The sequence below is a fragment of the Muntiacus reevesi genome, chromosome 1 (assembly GCF_963930625.1).
Source record: "Muntiacus reevesi chromosome 1, mMunRee1.1, whole genome shotgun sequence".
NCBI lineage: Eukaryota > Metazoa > Chordata > Mammalia > Artiodactyla > Cervidae > Muntiacus > Muntiacus reevesi.
In genome coordinates this window covers 160098203-160114244 of record NC_089249.1, presented here as the reverse complement: position 1 = coordinate 160114244, position 16042 = coordinate 160098203, and the positions used below count along the sequence as shown (strand labels likewise).

Genomic DNA, 16042 nt, shown 5'->3' with positions numbered 1-16042 from the left:
CTGCCTTGGACTCAGTAGGTCCTTGATGGCTGGTTACTTTCACCCCCTGGGGCCAAATGCTCTCTAATAGAAGACATTAACCCAGAGTGAGGGCATGAAACCTGCCCTGCTGTGGGATCCTTGAGTTCCATCTCATGGCACAGGCAGCACTGCCACCTGTTGGCCATGGCTAGGAATGCAGCCACACAGAGTAGGAACGGGCTGCAGCAGTTGAGGGGCCATCCCAGAGGGCTGAGGCCATGCAGGGAGAACTGAGCTCTGGATACAGGTGTATCAGCTCTGAGACTATCAGGGGTCAGCTCCCACCCAGAGCTCTTCCAGCCATCTCCTTCACTGACTGTCAAACTTTCAAAGACCATCCCTGCCCCCCAAGTCCCTTGATCACCACAGTGTGCTAAGTCACTTCAGTCGTGTCTGACTCTTGGTGACCCTATGGACTGTAGCCTGCCAGGCTCCTCTGTCCATGGGATTCTCCAGGCAAGAATACTAAAGTGGGTTGCCATGTCCTCCTCTAGGGGATCTTCCCAACCCAGGGATCAAACCTGCGTCTCATGTCTCCTGCTTTGGCAGGCGGGTTCTTTACTACCAGCGCCACCTGGGAAGGGATCACCACAGTAAGCTCAATCAATCAACAAATATTTATTGAATGCCTACTATGTGCCAGTATTGTGCAGCAGTGACTTGTAGGATGATAGATGATACAGAATTCTAAGGCTGAAGCCACTGCTCCTGTCTACAGAGGATCCAAGTGGGTCTCCCTCAAGGAGATGAAGGCCAATGGTTCTGGTCTTTAGGACTCCTGACTCAGCTTGACCCAGCTCCCATCTGGTGCTGCTGTCTTCCTGCTCCCCACACCATCTGCCCACTTCACGCACATCTTGCAACTTCCCTGGGTCCAGTGGCTTCCTGGCAAAGTGTAGTAGATCCTGTACAGACCAGCCCCCCACCTGTCAGCTCCCCATATGGCTTCCACCTCAGACTCCCTAGGGGATGTGGCTCCAGGCTTGGGGGCAAAGCCTGCCCTTCCAGGTCCTGGGAACACAGATCACAGCCCCTGCCCCAGCCTTCCCCTACCATCCAACACCTCCTTGCAAAGCTCATCTTCCATTCAAGCAATCAAAGATCAATGTTGGGGCTCAGCCTCACCCTACCCCCAGCTTTATTAACCCTCCACAGCCTAAATGCCACAGGCATCAGCAGCCTGACTGCTGCACTTAGCAAACGCAAGCGCTGCAAGGCTCCTGCAGAGACCTGCACAGGGACTTCTACCCCCAGGATCCTGGGGTAAACAGACCGACATGGTCCCCCAGGGCAGAGGCCCACGGGAATTCTCTACCGGGAGGACCGCAAAGACCCCGAGAGCTGCAGGGAGCTGTACCAGTAGAGGACCCCACCCATGGATGTAGGTTGTGAGGAAGAGTCAGGCGTTTATTTCTGGGGCAGAGGTGAGGTGGGGAGGGCAGTGGACACAGCTGTGCATGAAGTTGATGCAGAGGGTAGTGTAGTAAGTAGGGTAGTCGCGGAGGTGGCTGACGTGTGCGGACGACACGAAGTCCACAGAGCGTACCAGGACCCGGTGCGCCAGGCGCGCCTTCACCATGCGCTCCACGTCCCGGGCCAGGACCACCTCGTCGGCCCTGGAGTAGAGGTAGAGCTCGGGCCAGCGAGAGGCTGCGTCGAGCAGCCTGTCATAGAAGTGGGTGTGGAAGAGGGCGGTGAGCGGCGCGAGCAGGATGTGGAATAGGAAGGCCACCAGGGCGAAGGCCACCAGCAGCAGCAGGCGCAGTGCGGCAGGCCGGTGCTCCAGGACGACCGCCAGTGCCCGCAGAGCCCCCAGCAGGTTGCTGTCACCGGGACCGCTGTCAAAGATGGTGCCCACCACACGCAGGTGGCAGAAGCGCCGGTGGGTCTGCAGGAGCTCCAGCACGTATCGGTACAGCATGACGCCAGCGTTGCTGAAGACGTGGAAGAGCAGGGGCTCCTTCTCAACCTCGTAATCAAAGAGCAGCTCAAGCAGCTTCTGGGCCAAGACACGAAGTGAAGGGATGCCCAGGGTCTCGGAGAAGAAGACCATGTGCCAGGGGGCTGTGTATCGGATCACGATGCAGCCCTGGGGAGAGGAGAGAGGCCCGGTTGGTCCTCGGGGATGGGGTAGGGCAGAGAGGCGGGGACCAGCTAAGGTCAGAGGGATCCAGCAGCTCTCACTTCCACAGGCCCATAAGCTGGAAGTCCTCCAGGCCCTGCTGCAGCCTAGGTGCATGCTCACCTCTCCTAGACACCGGTGCCTAACAGAGAGGAAGGTCCACTCCAGGCCCATTTGTGGAATAATTGCTTCATGCTGGCCAAGCCCTTGAGGCCTAGAGCCCAGAGCTCGCTTTGGAGGCCTCTGGGCTGACCAGAAGGAAGCCTTCTCACTCTGGTCTGCTGTCTCCCTCCCACCCATGACCTTGTACCCTCATCTCATCAACTCTGGCACACTTAAGGCCTCACTGCCTGGCGACACTCTGCTGCAGCCACTCTGCTCTGCACGGTGCCTGCCTCCCAGGGACAAGCAGGTACCCCCAGGAGACCCAGCATCCAAGACACAGCCTGCAGGCCCAGCCTTGACCACTAGAGGCCACTTGTGAGCCAAGCCCACAGGGCCGCAGTCTCTGGCCACTGCCACCTTCCTCGCAGGGTCCTGTCTGGTTCTGAAGCCTGGGATCACTCCTCGCTCTCCCTGAAATTCCAAGTACAGTAAATGCATTATTCCTCAAATTCTAAAATAGCTAAAAGATCTCTAGGCCTCTGTATCCCTCAATGCCTGGGTCAGAGTACACCTCAAGGTCCTCACACAGATGCCCTTCTAGGCCAATTAGAGAAGGTGACCAAAGCCACCCTGAGTTCTAACCCTCTGCCATTAACGCGTGCCAGAGACACAGGGCTCTTTGTCAGGGGACTCTGAGTTACACAGGCTCTGGGGTCAGACAGTTCTGGACTCAGTTCCTGGGACCAGCATCTATAAACAGTATAGATGAATTTAACTCATCTTTCTGAATCTGTGTTCCCTTCTGTAAGCTGGGACAACATCCATCTCATGGGATTACAGTATAATTAAATTAAAAAAAAAAAAAAAGTATCTCCAGTGCCCCCAAACAGCACTTGGCACAGAGTTCCAGCTAAGAAGAGCAGTCATTAGTGGTGGCAGGAATAATAACAAGGAGAAAATTATATGGGTGCAGTACCTGAATGACCCAGAGCCAGAAAGAGACAGTCAGCTGAGGTTACCCTGCCACAGCCCCCTGACCTTCTCCCCTCTGGCTGACTGCAAACACATGAGCCCCAGTTCCTCCCACCTCTGCTGTTGCCAAGGCCCTAGAGGACCTGAGCACCCTTCCCAAGACTGCAGCAAGGGGTCATTGGTGCCATCTGGCCCCACAGCTCTGGAAAACTTCACAAAGCGCTCTGCTCCAACTCCCCAGGGTGCTATGAAATGTCTTTCCACCCACCTCCAACCTACACACACACTGCCAATGAATACAAACACACTCCACACGACCACCACCACCACACACACACGACTCCTGGGACTAAACACAGCCTCTCGGTGGGATGATCTGAGAGAACAGCATTGAAACATGTATATTATCAAGTTTGAACAGATCGCCAGTCCAGGTTGGATGCATGAGACAAGTGCTCGGGGCTGGTGCACTGGGAAGACCCAGAGGGATGGGATGGGGAGGGAGGGGGGAGGGGGGATCGGGATGGGGAATACTTGTAAATCCATGGCTGATTCATGTCAATGTATGGCAAAAACCACTGCAATATTGTAAAGTAATTAGCCTCCAACTAATAAAAACTAATAAAAAAAGAAAAAAAATCAACAACAACAACAAAAACACAGCCTCTCTACCTCACACCCCTTAGATGCAGGTGCCCATGACTCCCAGTACACACTAGTACCCACTGCTCCACCTGTGAAGTGCACACAACTGCCAAAGCACACCCACAAGCACACACACCACCTTCAGGAATGCACACACATGCATGGGCACACGCATGCACACACACACTCCTCCCCAGAAGCACTCCCACGCAGAACTACCTCTTGGTGTAGGCATGAACTCAGCCGTGCCTGTGAACCTGCCATCTCTGAGGGCGTGTGTGCTCTCTACCTCCAGGTCGCCGGTGGGAGCGCACGCACAGCGGGCCTTACGCACGCCCAGCGCTCCTGTGCAGTGTGCACACGGAGCCTCCCTGGGCCTCACTTTGAGGCCTCCACCTCTGCTGTTTCTAGTCAAATGCTCCCAGCAGCCCCTGCGCCGGTCAGATCCCAGTCTCCTGTCTCTCCCTGGAAGCCATCCATCTCCATCTGTGCACTCGCTCAGTCCCAGCCTGCTCCATCCGTCCTCACCTCCCGTACTCTCAGTCTCTTCCTCGCTCCAGATTCCTGCACAAACCGATCTCATTAAAAAAAACCTAAAGCCTCTGCCTTTACACCATGTTCCCCACGAAGTCTGTCCCACCCTCTCTTCACCTTCCTAGACAAACCTTGACAGTCATGCTCTCTCCTTGGTGCCCTCCCATGGACTCCACTCTGACAGCTGCACTGCTCTTACCAAGGTCGCCCACATCCTCCCGAAGGGCTCCATCCATGACACCTTTCAGTCCCCGTCGTACTTTCCTTCCAGCAGCATTTGGTATCACAAGCTCTTAGAAAAACTCTCTGGGACTTCCCTGGTGGTCCCGTAGTTAAGACTCCACACTCCACAGGAGTCTTGGGTGGATCTCTGATCAAGGAACTAAGATCCCGCATGCCACGTGGTGTGAGCAAAAAAAAAAACCTCTCTGGCTCTTCAATAACAATATCAGGGGGAAAAAAATGGACTGTTCTAGACAAAAGAGGCTTAAGGAACAAAGTAACAAGATGCAATGGGTGATCCTGGATTGGAGGCTGGTGGTTTAGGAAAATCAGCGGTAAAGGACACTTTGGCAACTATCGGAGAATTTGACTGTGGACTGGAAACTTGATGAGATTAAAATAAATTAACACGGGACAGTGGAAATCACAGTCCAAAAAAAAAGCAGGATACAAAAATAGAGTATTCAAGAAATCTTATTTAGGTAAAGAAAAGCTACACACAGAAAAAAGCTGAAAGGACACATACTGATGCTAAATAGAGGTCATCTCTGAGGGGTAGAATATAATGCTTTTATTTTCTTTTAAATAATGAAGTATTAGGAGTTTGGGGTTGGAAAAATTTCTTCTCTACCCCCACCTCATCCTCCTGACCCGAAGGTAAAAGCACTCCTTCCTTTCCCAGGTGACCCCTCACAAGCAGCCCTGCCCCCTCAACACCTCTGCCTTCCCTGGGATCATTTTCTCTCTCCACTCTGTCACTTTCTCCCCGTGCCTTCCACCCCAAGAATGTCCTTCCTCTCTCCCTGTCACTGGCCCATTTCCCTAAGACTCTTCCTCTGGATTCAATCACGACCCCCTGAGTTTACTTCTCTTCATGTGGCCTCTCCTCCTTCCCATGGTGGATCCTCTTTATCTCCTGCTCCTCAGAGCTTGTGTTCTGATCTGAGCCTCTTCTCCTTGCTCTCTACACACTCCCTGGGGGAATCTCATCCAGCCCAGGGTCTATGGTGTCTCTCCTAGTGCTCCCTGTTTCAAAGGACACACCTACCTCTACCAGGGATCTGCTGCAGCCGGAAACCTGGCATTACCCTGTACCCCCACCTATGCCCATGCCCACACCGTCTCATCTACCAATCACTCTGCCTCCTAACAAGCCCCTTGATCCATCAACTTCCCTCCACCGGCACCACCAGCCTCAAGGTTCCGGCCACCGCAACAATCTCACTTCGTGGCCTCCGGACCTGGCTTCCCCGATCCTTTTTCCACTTGGCAGGGAAGGACTCTGCGAAGCACAAGTCTAACATCACACCCCAGCCTAAATCCCCTGAGGACCCTCCCAGCCTCATCTCTTCACACTTGCCCTTCCTTTTGTCCTCCATTCTGGCCATACTCACCTATTGCTTGGCCTCCTCCTGCCTTCAAGGATCTTGGTCTAATGGAGAAGCCGGACAAAGTAGCCTTGCCCGGGGAGTGGAATTCAGAAGCAGCTGAAACTACTTAAGGAGTAAGGCGACGCCAGGGCACCAGGCTTGCTGGCTGAGGGGAGGCCTCCGACGCCCCTCCTATTGCAGGGCCACCCCACACCCGGGCACAGCGCAGACCTGGGTCAGTGGCGGGAGGTGAGGGGAGGGGCCCTAGCCGGTCCTTCTCCCAGGTGATTGCCACTCCCCCTCAGTGCTTCCAGCTGGGGAGCGGGGGAGTGGTCTGTACTGCCCCCCTCCCTTGGGAGGCCTGGGTGAGGAGGCCAGGCCAGTGGCCAAAGCTGTGAAAGGGGTACTCAGGTATAAGAGTCCCTCCCAAGGCTCGCTCCAACCACCACAGCCTCTATATCCAACTCTCGTGAGGCCTGAGATGAAGCAAGGAAACCTCAGGCCTGAATTCTTCTCCAGAAGACCCTTCTACCCTGGAAACATGAAGGTGCCATGGTCAACCCTAGGACAGAAACTCTCCTAGTGATACAAGGAGGAAGCCCCAGGAGTCCACGCTATGCCCAGCACACCCGGCCCGGGCTCCTGTTGCCCAGAAAGGCAGCCCCAGCCCAGAGGGACTTGAGGTCTGGGCTGACACCTCAGCCGGGAGCACAGTGGGGATGGTCTGCCACCGTGGGGTTTGGGGAGGAAGGAAGAGTGAGCAGGTCAGGGGGCTGGAGGGGACAGACCAGGCCACAGAGTTGGCTGCAAAGGCTGATAATCCTGCCCAAGTCCCCATGGGCCCAGCATCTTCCTCACAGGCCAGTCCTGATGCCATTCCCAGACCTGCCTGGCCCCTGACTGGTGGTCAGCCTCCACGGCAGCCTGGAGATGAGGGCAGCCAAGGCGGAGAGAGCCCCCCGCAGAGGGGCCCCAGCGCACTGGGAGTCCACACGCCTGCAGTACTCACCCTTTTGTGATAGATGGCGCTGTACTTGGCCAGGTTCTTGTCGGCGCAGCCTCCCCAGCCCAAGAGAATCACCAAAGGGAGTCGAGTCCCAGCCTCCTTCCCATCTTGGTCGGGGCTGTTCTCTGAAACACAAGCAGGGCGGGACTGTCAGCCCTGCAGTTAGGGTGTGGGATGGGGTGACTGGCCCATCCAGAGCTGCTGGCAGGGAAGCGCCAGGGGCCAGGCCTATGCATTCTTTCAGCCCCTGTGCCTCAGGTGCCCGGGAGGCTCCTTCCTCTGTCCTTCACTTCAACTGGCCTTTAGGCTTCTCAGGTGGCACTGCAAGGTAAAACTGGAAAAAGCCACCTGAGGGCCCTTTTCTTTTCGCTCAGAGACACAGCCCAGGTGAGAAAAATTAAAAAAAAAAAAAACTTCCTCCATGCAATTTCACTTTCTAATCCTGGGATCAGCAAACCACAGATATTAATACAAGCCATGGGCTGAATTCAACCCATGATCTGTTTTCAAATGACCTTTGAGCTAAAAATAAAAGTGCTTTTAACATTCTAAAATAGTTTCAGAAAAAAATCAAAAGAAGATTTTGTGATGTGAAAATCATGAAACATAAATGTCCACAAATAAAGTTTTATTGGAACACAGCCCAGCTCACTCATTTACATAATGTCTATGGCTGCTTTGAGGGCAGGAGGAGAAGGGGACGACAGAGGATGAGATGGTTGGATGGCATCACCGACTCGATGGACATGGGTTTGGATGGACTCTGGGAGTCGGTTATGGACAGGGAGGCCTGGCGTGCTGCGGTTCATGGGGTCGCAAAGAGTCGGACACGACTGAGTGACTGAACTGAACTGATGGCTGCTTTCAAGCTAAAACAGCAGCTTTGAGTAGCTGCAACAGAGACCACACAGTTCACAAAGTCTAAGGTCTAAGGTACAGCCCTTTACAGAAAAAAGTTGGCCAGCCCCTGTTCTAATTCCATGGACAGATGGAAGAACAGGGTTTTAAAGAGAAACTGATAGGGTAGTGTGGGTGGGGAAGTGAGGCAGACCGACTCTGGGGGCCCCCTACCAACCCAAACCCTGTCCTGACAGAGCAGAATGACAGTCAGTATTTACTGAGATTTAATCCTCACAGCACACTACAGGGAATATTATTACAGATGAGGAAACTGAGGCACAGAGTGGTTAAGTTACTTGCCTAAGGTCACACAGGAAGTGTAGAGCTGGGAACCCGGTCCCTACTCCCCATCCTAACTAACCCACTTGAGGTGTTCTGGGCTGCCAGCCCCGTTCACCACGAGAAGTACATCTCCTTCCCTGATGTGCCGAGGCACAAGCCAGCTGCCTCCTCCACGGCTGCTTCTGGAGGCCTCCCCGCAACCTTGTCAGTCAGGCCTCCTCTCATTTTCCCCACCAAGAAAGTACTCACACCCCTTGGGGTGACTTCTGTGCAGGGACTGTCTGTTGCCAGTTATCTGCCCTCCTGAAAGGGCCAGGGTTTACTCTTCCAAGGATCAAGCCACTTGGCTATGCTCAGCTGCCACCCGGAGATTTATGGACGTTGGTGGTGACCTGGCAACAGTAAATTTCAAGGCTAGTTAAGAGGCTGGTAAATATAAATCACTAACCTTTGGACAAAAGGAAGACAACAATTTCCTGTGGAAATTAATGTGATTGAAAAGTTCAGCGTTTCTGCTCTCTGGCAGTGGCGACTCTGGCCTTTGGAGATTAACTGCCTGAGCCCATGGGGATCCCAGGCTGGGCTACAATTCAGCCTGGAGCAGGAGCTGCCAACGCCTCAGTCCCAGGCTGACCCCTGCCAGCCCTCCCAGGCTCCCCTGACAGTGACCTCAGCCTCCAGTAAGAGGGATGGTTCCACAGCTCTAAGTCAGGCCACTCGAAATACTGTCACCAACTTTCTTGGCCTGGTCCTTGGCCAGGGCAGTGGTTCGCCTGCACTGGCCTTTCTGGTGGAGAGGCCCAACCCTGCTGGTGATGGCTATACCCATAAGGCTCGGGCTGCAGCCACCTCACGGGTGGTGATCGACAGCTACCATTTGGATCCACCTTTGACCATCTGAGGTCCAGCCACTGGATTTCTGAGACCTGCCCCAGGGAGGATCCCTAACTTCAGTGCAACTGTCTGAGTATGGTCTCCCCTCCCCTAGCACCTCCATATGGCACCCCCCTCCAGGTACCACCAGCAAAACATCAGCAAAGGGTTAGGGGGTTCATCTCAAATAGAGAAAAGGAGGCTGAGGGAGGTCACATCCCCTGGTGACTGCCCCGACCAGCAGTCGTGGCGCATTCCCAGACAGGGAAGGTTCAGACACTTCCGCTGGCTCTCTGACCTGCCGTCCCACCACGGCTGGGCTCTACAACTCCACTTTGTTCCACATCAGATTTTCCTGGCACCCTTGGATTCACCAACTCAGGTAGGAATGACTTCACCAGACATGCCTCTCATGAAGAAACTCAGAATATGGACACCCTGGACACGCTGCCTCTTCCCAGAGCCCAAGCTTTTCGTAAGGTTCCTAAAAGGAGGGAATTGGTGCCCCATCTCCAGCCAGGCACTCAAGGCCGCCCCTCCTGAACCATAAGATGCCCCTCCTACCCACGGGCATCTCCTGTTCCCCCAACACAGTCTCCTCCCAGGACCCCTTTCTCCATGCCCTTCTTAACTTGGAGCTTTGTCACGACCTCCTCCCACTGGAGCCACGCTGCCCATTCCAATTCTAGACATGAAGTGCTATCATCCAGAAAAGTCCAAGATGCTCTGGGACCATGGCTGAGAGAGTGACGGTGACATGCTTGCTATGCTGGTCTTGAAGGACTATAGGAGCATGCCAGGTGGAAAGAGGGCAGGAGCAGGGGCAGGAGGTGATGGAGATGTTAAAGTCACTCTGGAGCATAGCAAGCAGTCCTGGGAGGCTAGAAGCTTGGATGAGGGAGCAACAGTGGGCAAGAGAGCTGCTAAGTGTGGGACTGGGGGGCCTGATCCTGCAAGGCCCCCAAGCCATGCTTACGAGTCAGGATTTTATCCCGAGCAGTGGAGAGCGAATAGATTCTGGAACTGGGGGAGTGGCAGGATCCAATCTATACTGATTAATGACTTGCACAATTATTTGAATAACATCTGTCACCCCTCAGTCAGCGGGGTCCCTGAAGGCAGGAACCGGGTTTGTCACACTGAGTGCCACATTCCTGGTGCCCAGGACTGTAGCTGGCCCGTCCAGGCACTCAGCAGAAACATGCTGAATGAATGAACACGTGCCTGCAAAGTGAAGGATGGATCCAAGGAGAAAGAGCTGGCATTCCTCTTGTTACCCATTGCCCTTTCCAGAGTAATAAAAGTAATTGCTATGGCTGTTGTTATTTATTGCCACATCCAGATCGTGTGATTCCTCCACCCTCTGCAAAAGCCCCTGCTCCTTTTATGTTCCTCCCACTGGTCACCACCCTCTCCCCTTCCCGCTGCTGACATCTCCCAGCCTCTGACCACTGCCCCTCAGGCACTGGAGACTTAGGCACTGGCCCCGTCTCCCATTTCTACACCAGGACTGACACGGCCCTGCACAGGCAATCAAAACCACCTCAGTCCTAAACCATCACAAACCTCTCTGAATTTCGCATCCCCTTCTGCCCCTATCTTCCCCTCTTTCCCATCACCAAGAAAAACAATAACAGCAAAAAGAGAATTGTGTCAGACACTATTCTAAGCACTTTTTAAAAAATATATTTATTTGGCTGTACTGAGTCTTAGTTGCAGCATGTGGGATCTAGTTCCCTGACCAGGGATCAAACCCTGGCCCTCTGCATTGGGAGCACAGAGTCTTAACCACTGGACCACCAGGGAAGTCCCTAAGCACTTTATATATCAACTCATTTCATCTTCACAACAATCCTATGAACAAGGTATTGTTATTATTCTCATTTTACTGATAAAAAACTAAGCCACAGAGATAATAAATAATTGGTCAAGGTTACACAACTAACAAGCAGTGAGGCTAGATTCCAAACCCAGGTGGTGATGCTTAGAGACCAGTTCAACACCGTTACGCTGGCTAGGCCCTGGGTGGGGAAAAAAAAAAAAAAAAACAAAGCCCCTAGTCTTAACCAAATATCTTTCCACTTAGCTCCAAACCTGTACGTCAACAGATCCAGCACTGACCTCTTCCACCTGCTCCTCCTCACGGACTGGCCACCAAAGTCAGAATCTCAACACATGCTGCCTCATTTGGTCCCTCCACCATTCAAGGAGTTAACTATTATTGCTATCCCCATTTTACAGATGAGAAAACTAAAACACAGAGAGGAGAAGTCTCTTTCCCCAAAAACATAGAGCCAGGAAGTGGCAGAGCCAGCATGCACCTCTGAACCACCACACCACATTGCCCCCTGCCTCCAGGACCGCACACACGCTCCTCACTCCCCAGCCCAGATGCTGATAATCCATGTTTATGCTTTGCTAATGCCCATGCCCCTTGCTGAGTCAGCTCACTGCTGACATCCAAGAAGTTCCCCTTGATGCCCTCTCCAGCCCCTTCTCATCACTCCCCTAAATCACTAGACAGGGCTAGATGCCCCTCATCTATAGCATCACAGCACCATCACCACTATGCCACTGTGCTTATCCACTGCGCTGAAAGGCCCCATTAGGAATAAGTCAGAGATGACTGTAACATGCAAAGCAAGAGATAGTAAAGGCCTGAACCGGGCAGTGGGAGACAAGGAGGAAGGGGGAGGGAAACGATAGGAAGAAAAGAATCACAACAATTCTGGTACGTGTAGCAAAAGCCTGAAAAACATGCAATCTTTGACTTAGTGATTCCACTTCTAGGAAAGAAAAATGCTTAATCTACGACAGAAATATTCAGGAATATTTTAAGCAGATCATAGCCATAAATGTAAGAGCTAAAACTATAAGACTCTTAGCAGAAAATGTAAATCTTTGTGACCTTGGATTAGGGAATGGTTTCTTAGACATAACTAAAAGTAAAAGGAATAAAAGAAAAAAACAGATAAACCAGGACTTCACCAGAATTAAAAACTTTTGTACATCAAAGGATACCATCAAAAAGTTGAGGAAACTGACAGAATGGGAGAAAATTTTTGCAAATCATGTATCTGATAAGGGTTTGTATCCAGGATACATAAGAACACTCACAATTCAACAATGAAAAGACAAATAACTCAACTTTAAAATAGACAAAAGATGTGAAGAAACATTTCTCCAAAGAAGATGTACAAATGGCCAATAAGAACATGAAAAGATGTCCAACATCACAGTCATCGGGGAAATGAAAATTAAAACCACAATGAGACACTATATTAGATATACTAGGATGGCCATAATCAAAAAGTCAGATAACACCAAGTGTTGAGGATGAAGAGAATTCAGAACCCTCATATACTGCTGGTGAGCATGCAAAGAGGTACATTCACTTTAGAAAGCAGTTTGGCAGTTCCTCAAAAACATTAGACATGGAGTTTCCGTATGAACTAGCACTTCCACTCCTAGGTATAAGACCCAAGAGAACCGAAAGCATATGTCCATACAAAAACCTGTACATGAATGTTCACTGCAGCAATATTCATGACAGACAAAAAGTAGATATAATCCACATACCTATCACCTGTAAAAGGATGAATAAAATGTGGTATATCCATTCAATGGACTAGTACTTGGTGATAAAAAGGAATGAAGCACTGCTACAACATGGGTGAACTTTGAAAACATATGTTAAATGAAAGAAGCCAGACACAGAGACCACGTTATATGATTCCATTTATATGATTTATACGAAATGTCCTGAATAGGCAGATCCATAGGCAGAAAGCAGATGAGTGGCTGCCAGGAGCTGGAGGCAGCGGGAAATGGGGAGAGACTGCTAATGGTTCAGGGTTTCTTTTGGAGATGATGAAAATATTCTGAAATTAAACAGTACTGCTGGGTGTACAATCCTGTGAACATACTAAAACCCAATGAATCACACATTTTAAAAAGGTGAATTTTATGGAATGTGAATTATATCTCAATACTGTTATTATTTTTAAAATTAATAATAACACATTAAGCAAAAGAGCAAGTTGCAAAAGAATATGTACAACAGAATCCTATGTACATGCATACATGCACACCTACACATATTATGCATAGAAAAAAAAGCATCAGATATTGATAGCAATCATTCCTGGGATTAGAGGCAATTTCTTTTTTATGATTTTTTAAATTCACAGTCTAAAAATCCCTAAGTATCACTTTTGCAATGAGAGTTAAAAATTCTTTTTTTTAAAAAAAAAGGTTGAGGGTCAGCAGAGTCAGCAGAGTCAATAGTGGTTGAGAAGTCAAAGAGATCATGGATGCCCAGAAGTCCCTTGGCAAGGCTTCTCAAGCCTGACACTTCTTAAGTATCCCACAAAACAATTTAATCTCAGGGGCTCTCTGTCCTCTGGACTTTTCTCAACAAATGACACTGACACTGATAATACAAGAATTACAGATACATACTATATTGTACAACAGTTCAAGTCATAAAACTAGAGCATAAATTAGATTGTGTATATCCCAGGGGCATGTGGGGAAGACAAAGGAAAAGGCTGACAAAGAGAAAGGATTTGTGGAACAATATGTGCTTTTCATCAGCAAGCGGGACTCAGAATACAAAGAACTATGTTTTCTTCTTAAAATGCAAAAGAATCAAAGGATCCTCAATTTCCTTTACTCCCAAGAAATACTTTCTAGAGTCTTAGAGTTCCTATATTTAAACCAAATTACTTCATTTTAAATTTACTTTTTTTAACCTTTTGGAATAATAGTACTGAAGAGTAGTATGGTATCTAGGAGAACCTACCATATAAAACCCTATCTGGGTTCAAATCTGTCTCTGCCACTAATAACCATGAAACAGACCTTGAGCTAGTTCTCTAAGCTTTAATTTTTTCTTAACTGAGAAATGAGGATAACAGTACATAAGACTAAACAAGAAAATGACTACTGAGGGCTTAGCAAGTTACCCTAGCACAAAGAAAGAGTTCAGTGAATTGAAGTTATTACTTCATGATAAATGCATGCTCACTGTAGAAAAAGTAGAAAATGAATATCTTATACAATTGGAATCATACTGCTTTGTAATCTGCTTTCTTCCATTTAGCAATATATTGTGAACATCTCTCCCTGTCGGTTTATATATTTCTACACCATTCTTTTTAGTGGCTGCAGAGCAGCTATAGTATTTTGTAATTTATGGTGACCAAGCTCCCATTTTTGGACACGATGTTGTTTCTAATCTTTTGCTGTTATAAAAGTACTTTAATGGACATCTCTTTCTTCATGCATGTCCTTAACGGTTTCTGAGAAATGGAACTGTATTCAGGCAGCACTTCCTGATGGCAACTGAAATATGCATACACAGGCCTTGGAGTGAGGCTCCTGGGTTGGAACCTGGGATGACTTGGTGCAAGACACTTCACCTCCCCTGACCTCCTGTCCCTCATCTGTAAGACGGGATAAGAGTACTCCAGACTTCACAAGGAGGTCGAAAGAGTAATAAAATCATATGAGGGGTTCTTGGTGAACCTGGCGTGTGAGCACGGCATGGTCAACAGTGTAAGCCCAACAGAAGCCACAGAGACCTCAGGCAAAGGGTCCTTCAGGTCTGGAGCTCAGATCCAGGGCCTAGCATGACGTTTGGCACAAAGCAGACAAATTAAGAAGGGTTTCTATTAATGAATGAAAGGAGAGGTCATGATTCAAAAAATTAACAAAACTCCTCTGTTTAGAAAAATAAAAAAGCACCCCTGGGGTTCACACAGACAAGAAGAGAGTCTAGTTCAACTCGGCACCCGGGCCTGTGAGGCCTCTTTGGTGTGACAGCCCTTGAGGTTTTCTCTCACCCCTGCTCCTGAGAGCACATCTCGGCCTCCTGCCAAGGCCCCACTCCTCTGGGCCCCTCCCAGTCCCCCAGTGCCCCAGCTCTGCACTTTCTGCTGCTCCCTATCTACAGCTTGGGTCACTCTTCTCCAGGAAGCCAGGTGACCCCTGCAGCCCACCATGGTGGTCCAAACTATGGTCCACCCCATACTGTTTCCCTGGCGCTGGGAGAAACTTCCTGGAGGTCAAGACAAGGTCTTCATTTCTTCGACCCCAGCCAGTGCTCAACCCAAGGATAGACTGACAATGAAGCCTGGGCTCTCAGCAAACCTATCGCTTGCCTTCTCTGTGACTCCCCGGAAGGCTAAGAGTGAGCCCCTTGTCCCAGCCCCACTAATTTTGCAAATCAATTATTTGTAAAAATGTTTACGGAACATGAGAGCAACAGGATGCCTTTAAGAAGTGCCTGCGCAAGCCGCAGAGGGGCCCTGGGGCAGGACTTGGCTGACCAGTCTCTGGCTCAGAGGAGGGGCAGTGCCACCCTGGCCTGGATGGCAGAGCACCTCAGGCGGGGCCGGAGTGCTGCCAAATGTCTCCCTTCAGCTCATCGGGCACATCTTCCTTGCCAGACTCTGGCAACAGTGAGCAAAACCCTCCAAACAACACGACAGGGATCCCTACACTGGGGGCCCTGAGGACAGAACCCTCCCCAAGGAAATGAGAGGAGAATACCCAACTCTCATTAGGAGGGTGAGGGGACCACCGGTCAAAGAAGAGTGGGTGGGGAGGGAGGAATGCCAGGTCAAGGGATCAGCTTTGGCAAAGGACCAGGCAGACGATCCTTGTTAGGCCCAGTCAGCCACAAATAACTGCCTGGTGGGAATTCCAGCAGAAGGACCTTGAGCGATGAAGGGCCCCAGATCTGTAGCTGCCTTCCCACTACTTGTGTGCCAGCAGCAGCTGCTCGCCTCTCTATCAGCTCACAGCAGTGCCAGGCTCTGTAGCTCTAAAGCTCAGGTATGGGGGAAACGCAATTCCAGAAACCAAATATGACCGTCTTCCACATTTCTCCACCTTTAAACAGTAAGTGCAAAAGAGAGACAATCTCCCGACCCCCAAAGACTGTCACTCTGTGAAGCCACATCAGCCTGGAGGGGAGCTTTCTAC

At 50.5% G+C, this 16042-nt stretch overlaps 1 protein-coding gene and 1 non-coding gene across 2 annotated transcripts in view; both read right to left on the bottom strand.

Moving 5' to 3' along the window:
* Positions 1-626: 626 nt before the first annotated feature.
* Positions 627-16042, bottom strand: part of TMEM53 (transmembrane protein 53) — an 18636-nt gene continuing 3220 nt past the window's right edge. Inside the window, exons 2-3 of the mRNA XM_065914361.1 lie at positions 7001-7122; positions 627-2110 (exon numbers count right to left, since the gene is read on the bottom strand). Coding sequence (XP_065770433.1) covers positions 1421-2110; positions 7001-7122 — 812 coding nt within the window. The 3' untranslated portion in view covers positions 627-1420. The remainder of the gene's footprint in view (positions 2111-7000; positions 7123-16042) is intronic.
* Positions 10786-10858, bottom strand: TRNAG-CCC (transfer RNA glycine (anticodon CCC)). Its single transcript has one exon. It is a non-coding gene; the product is annotated as a tRNA-Gly (tRNA).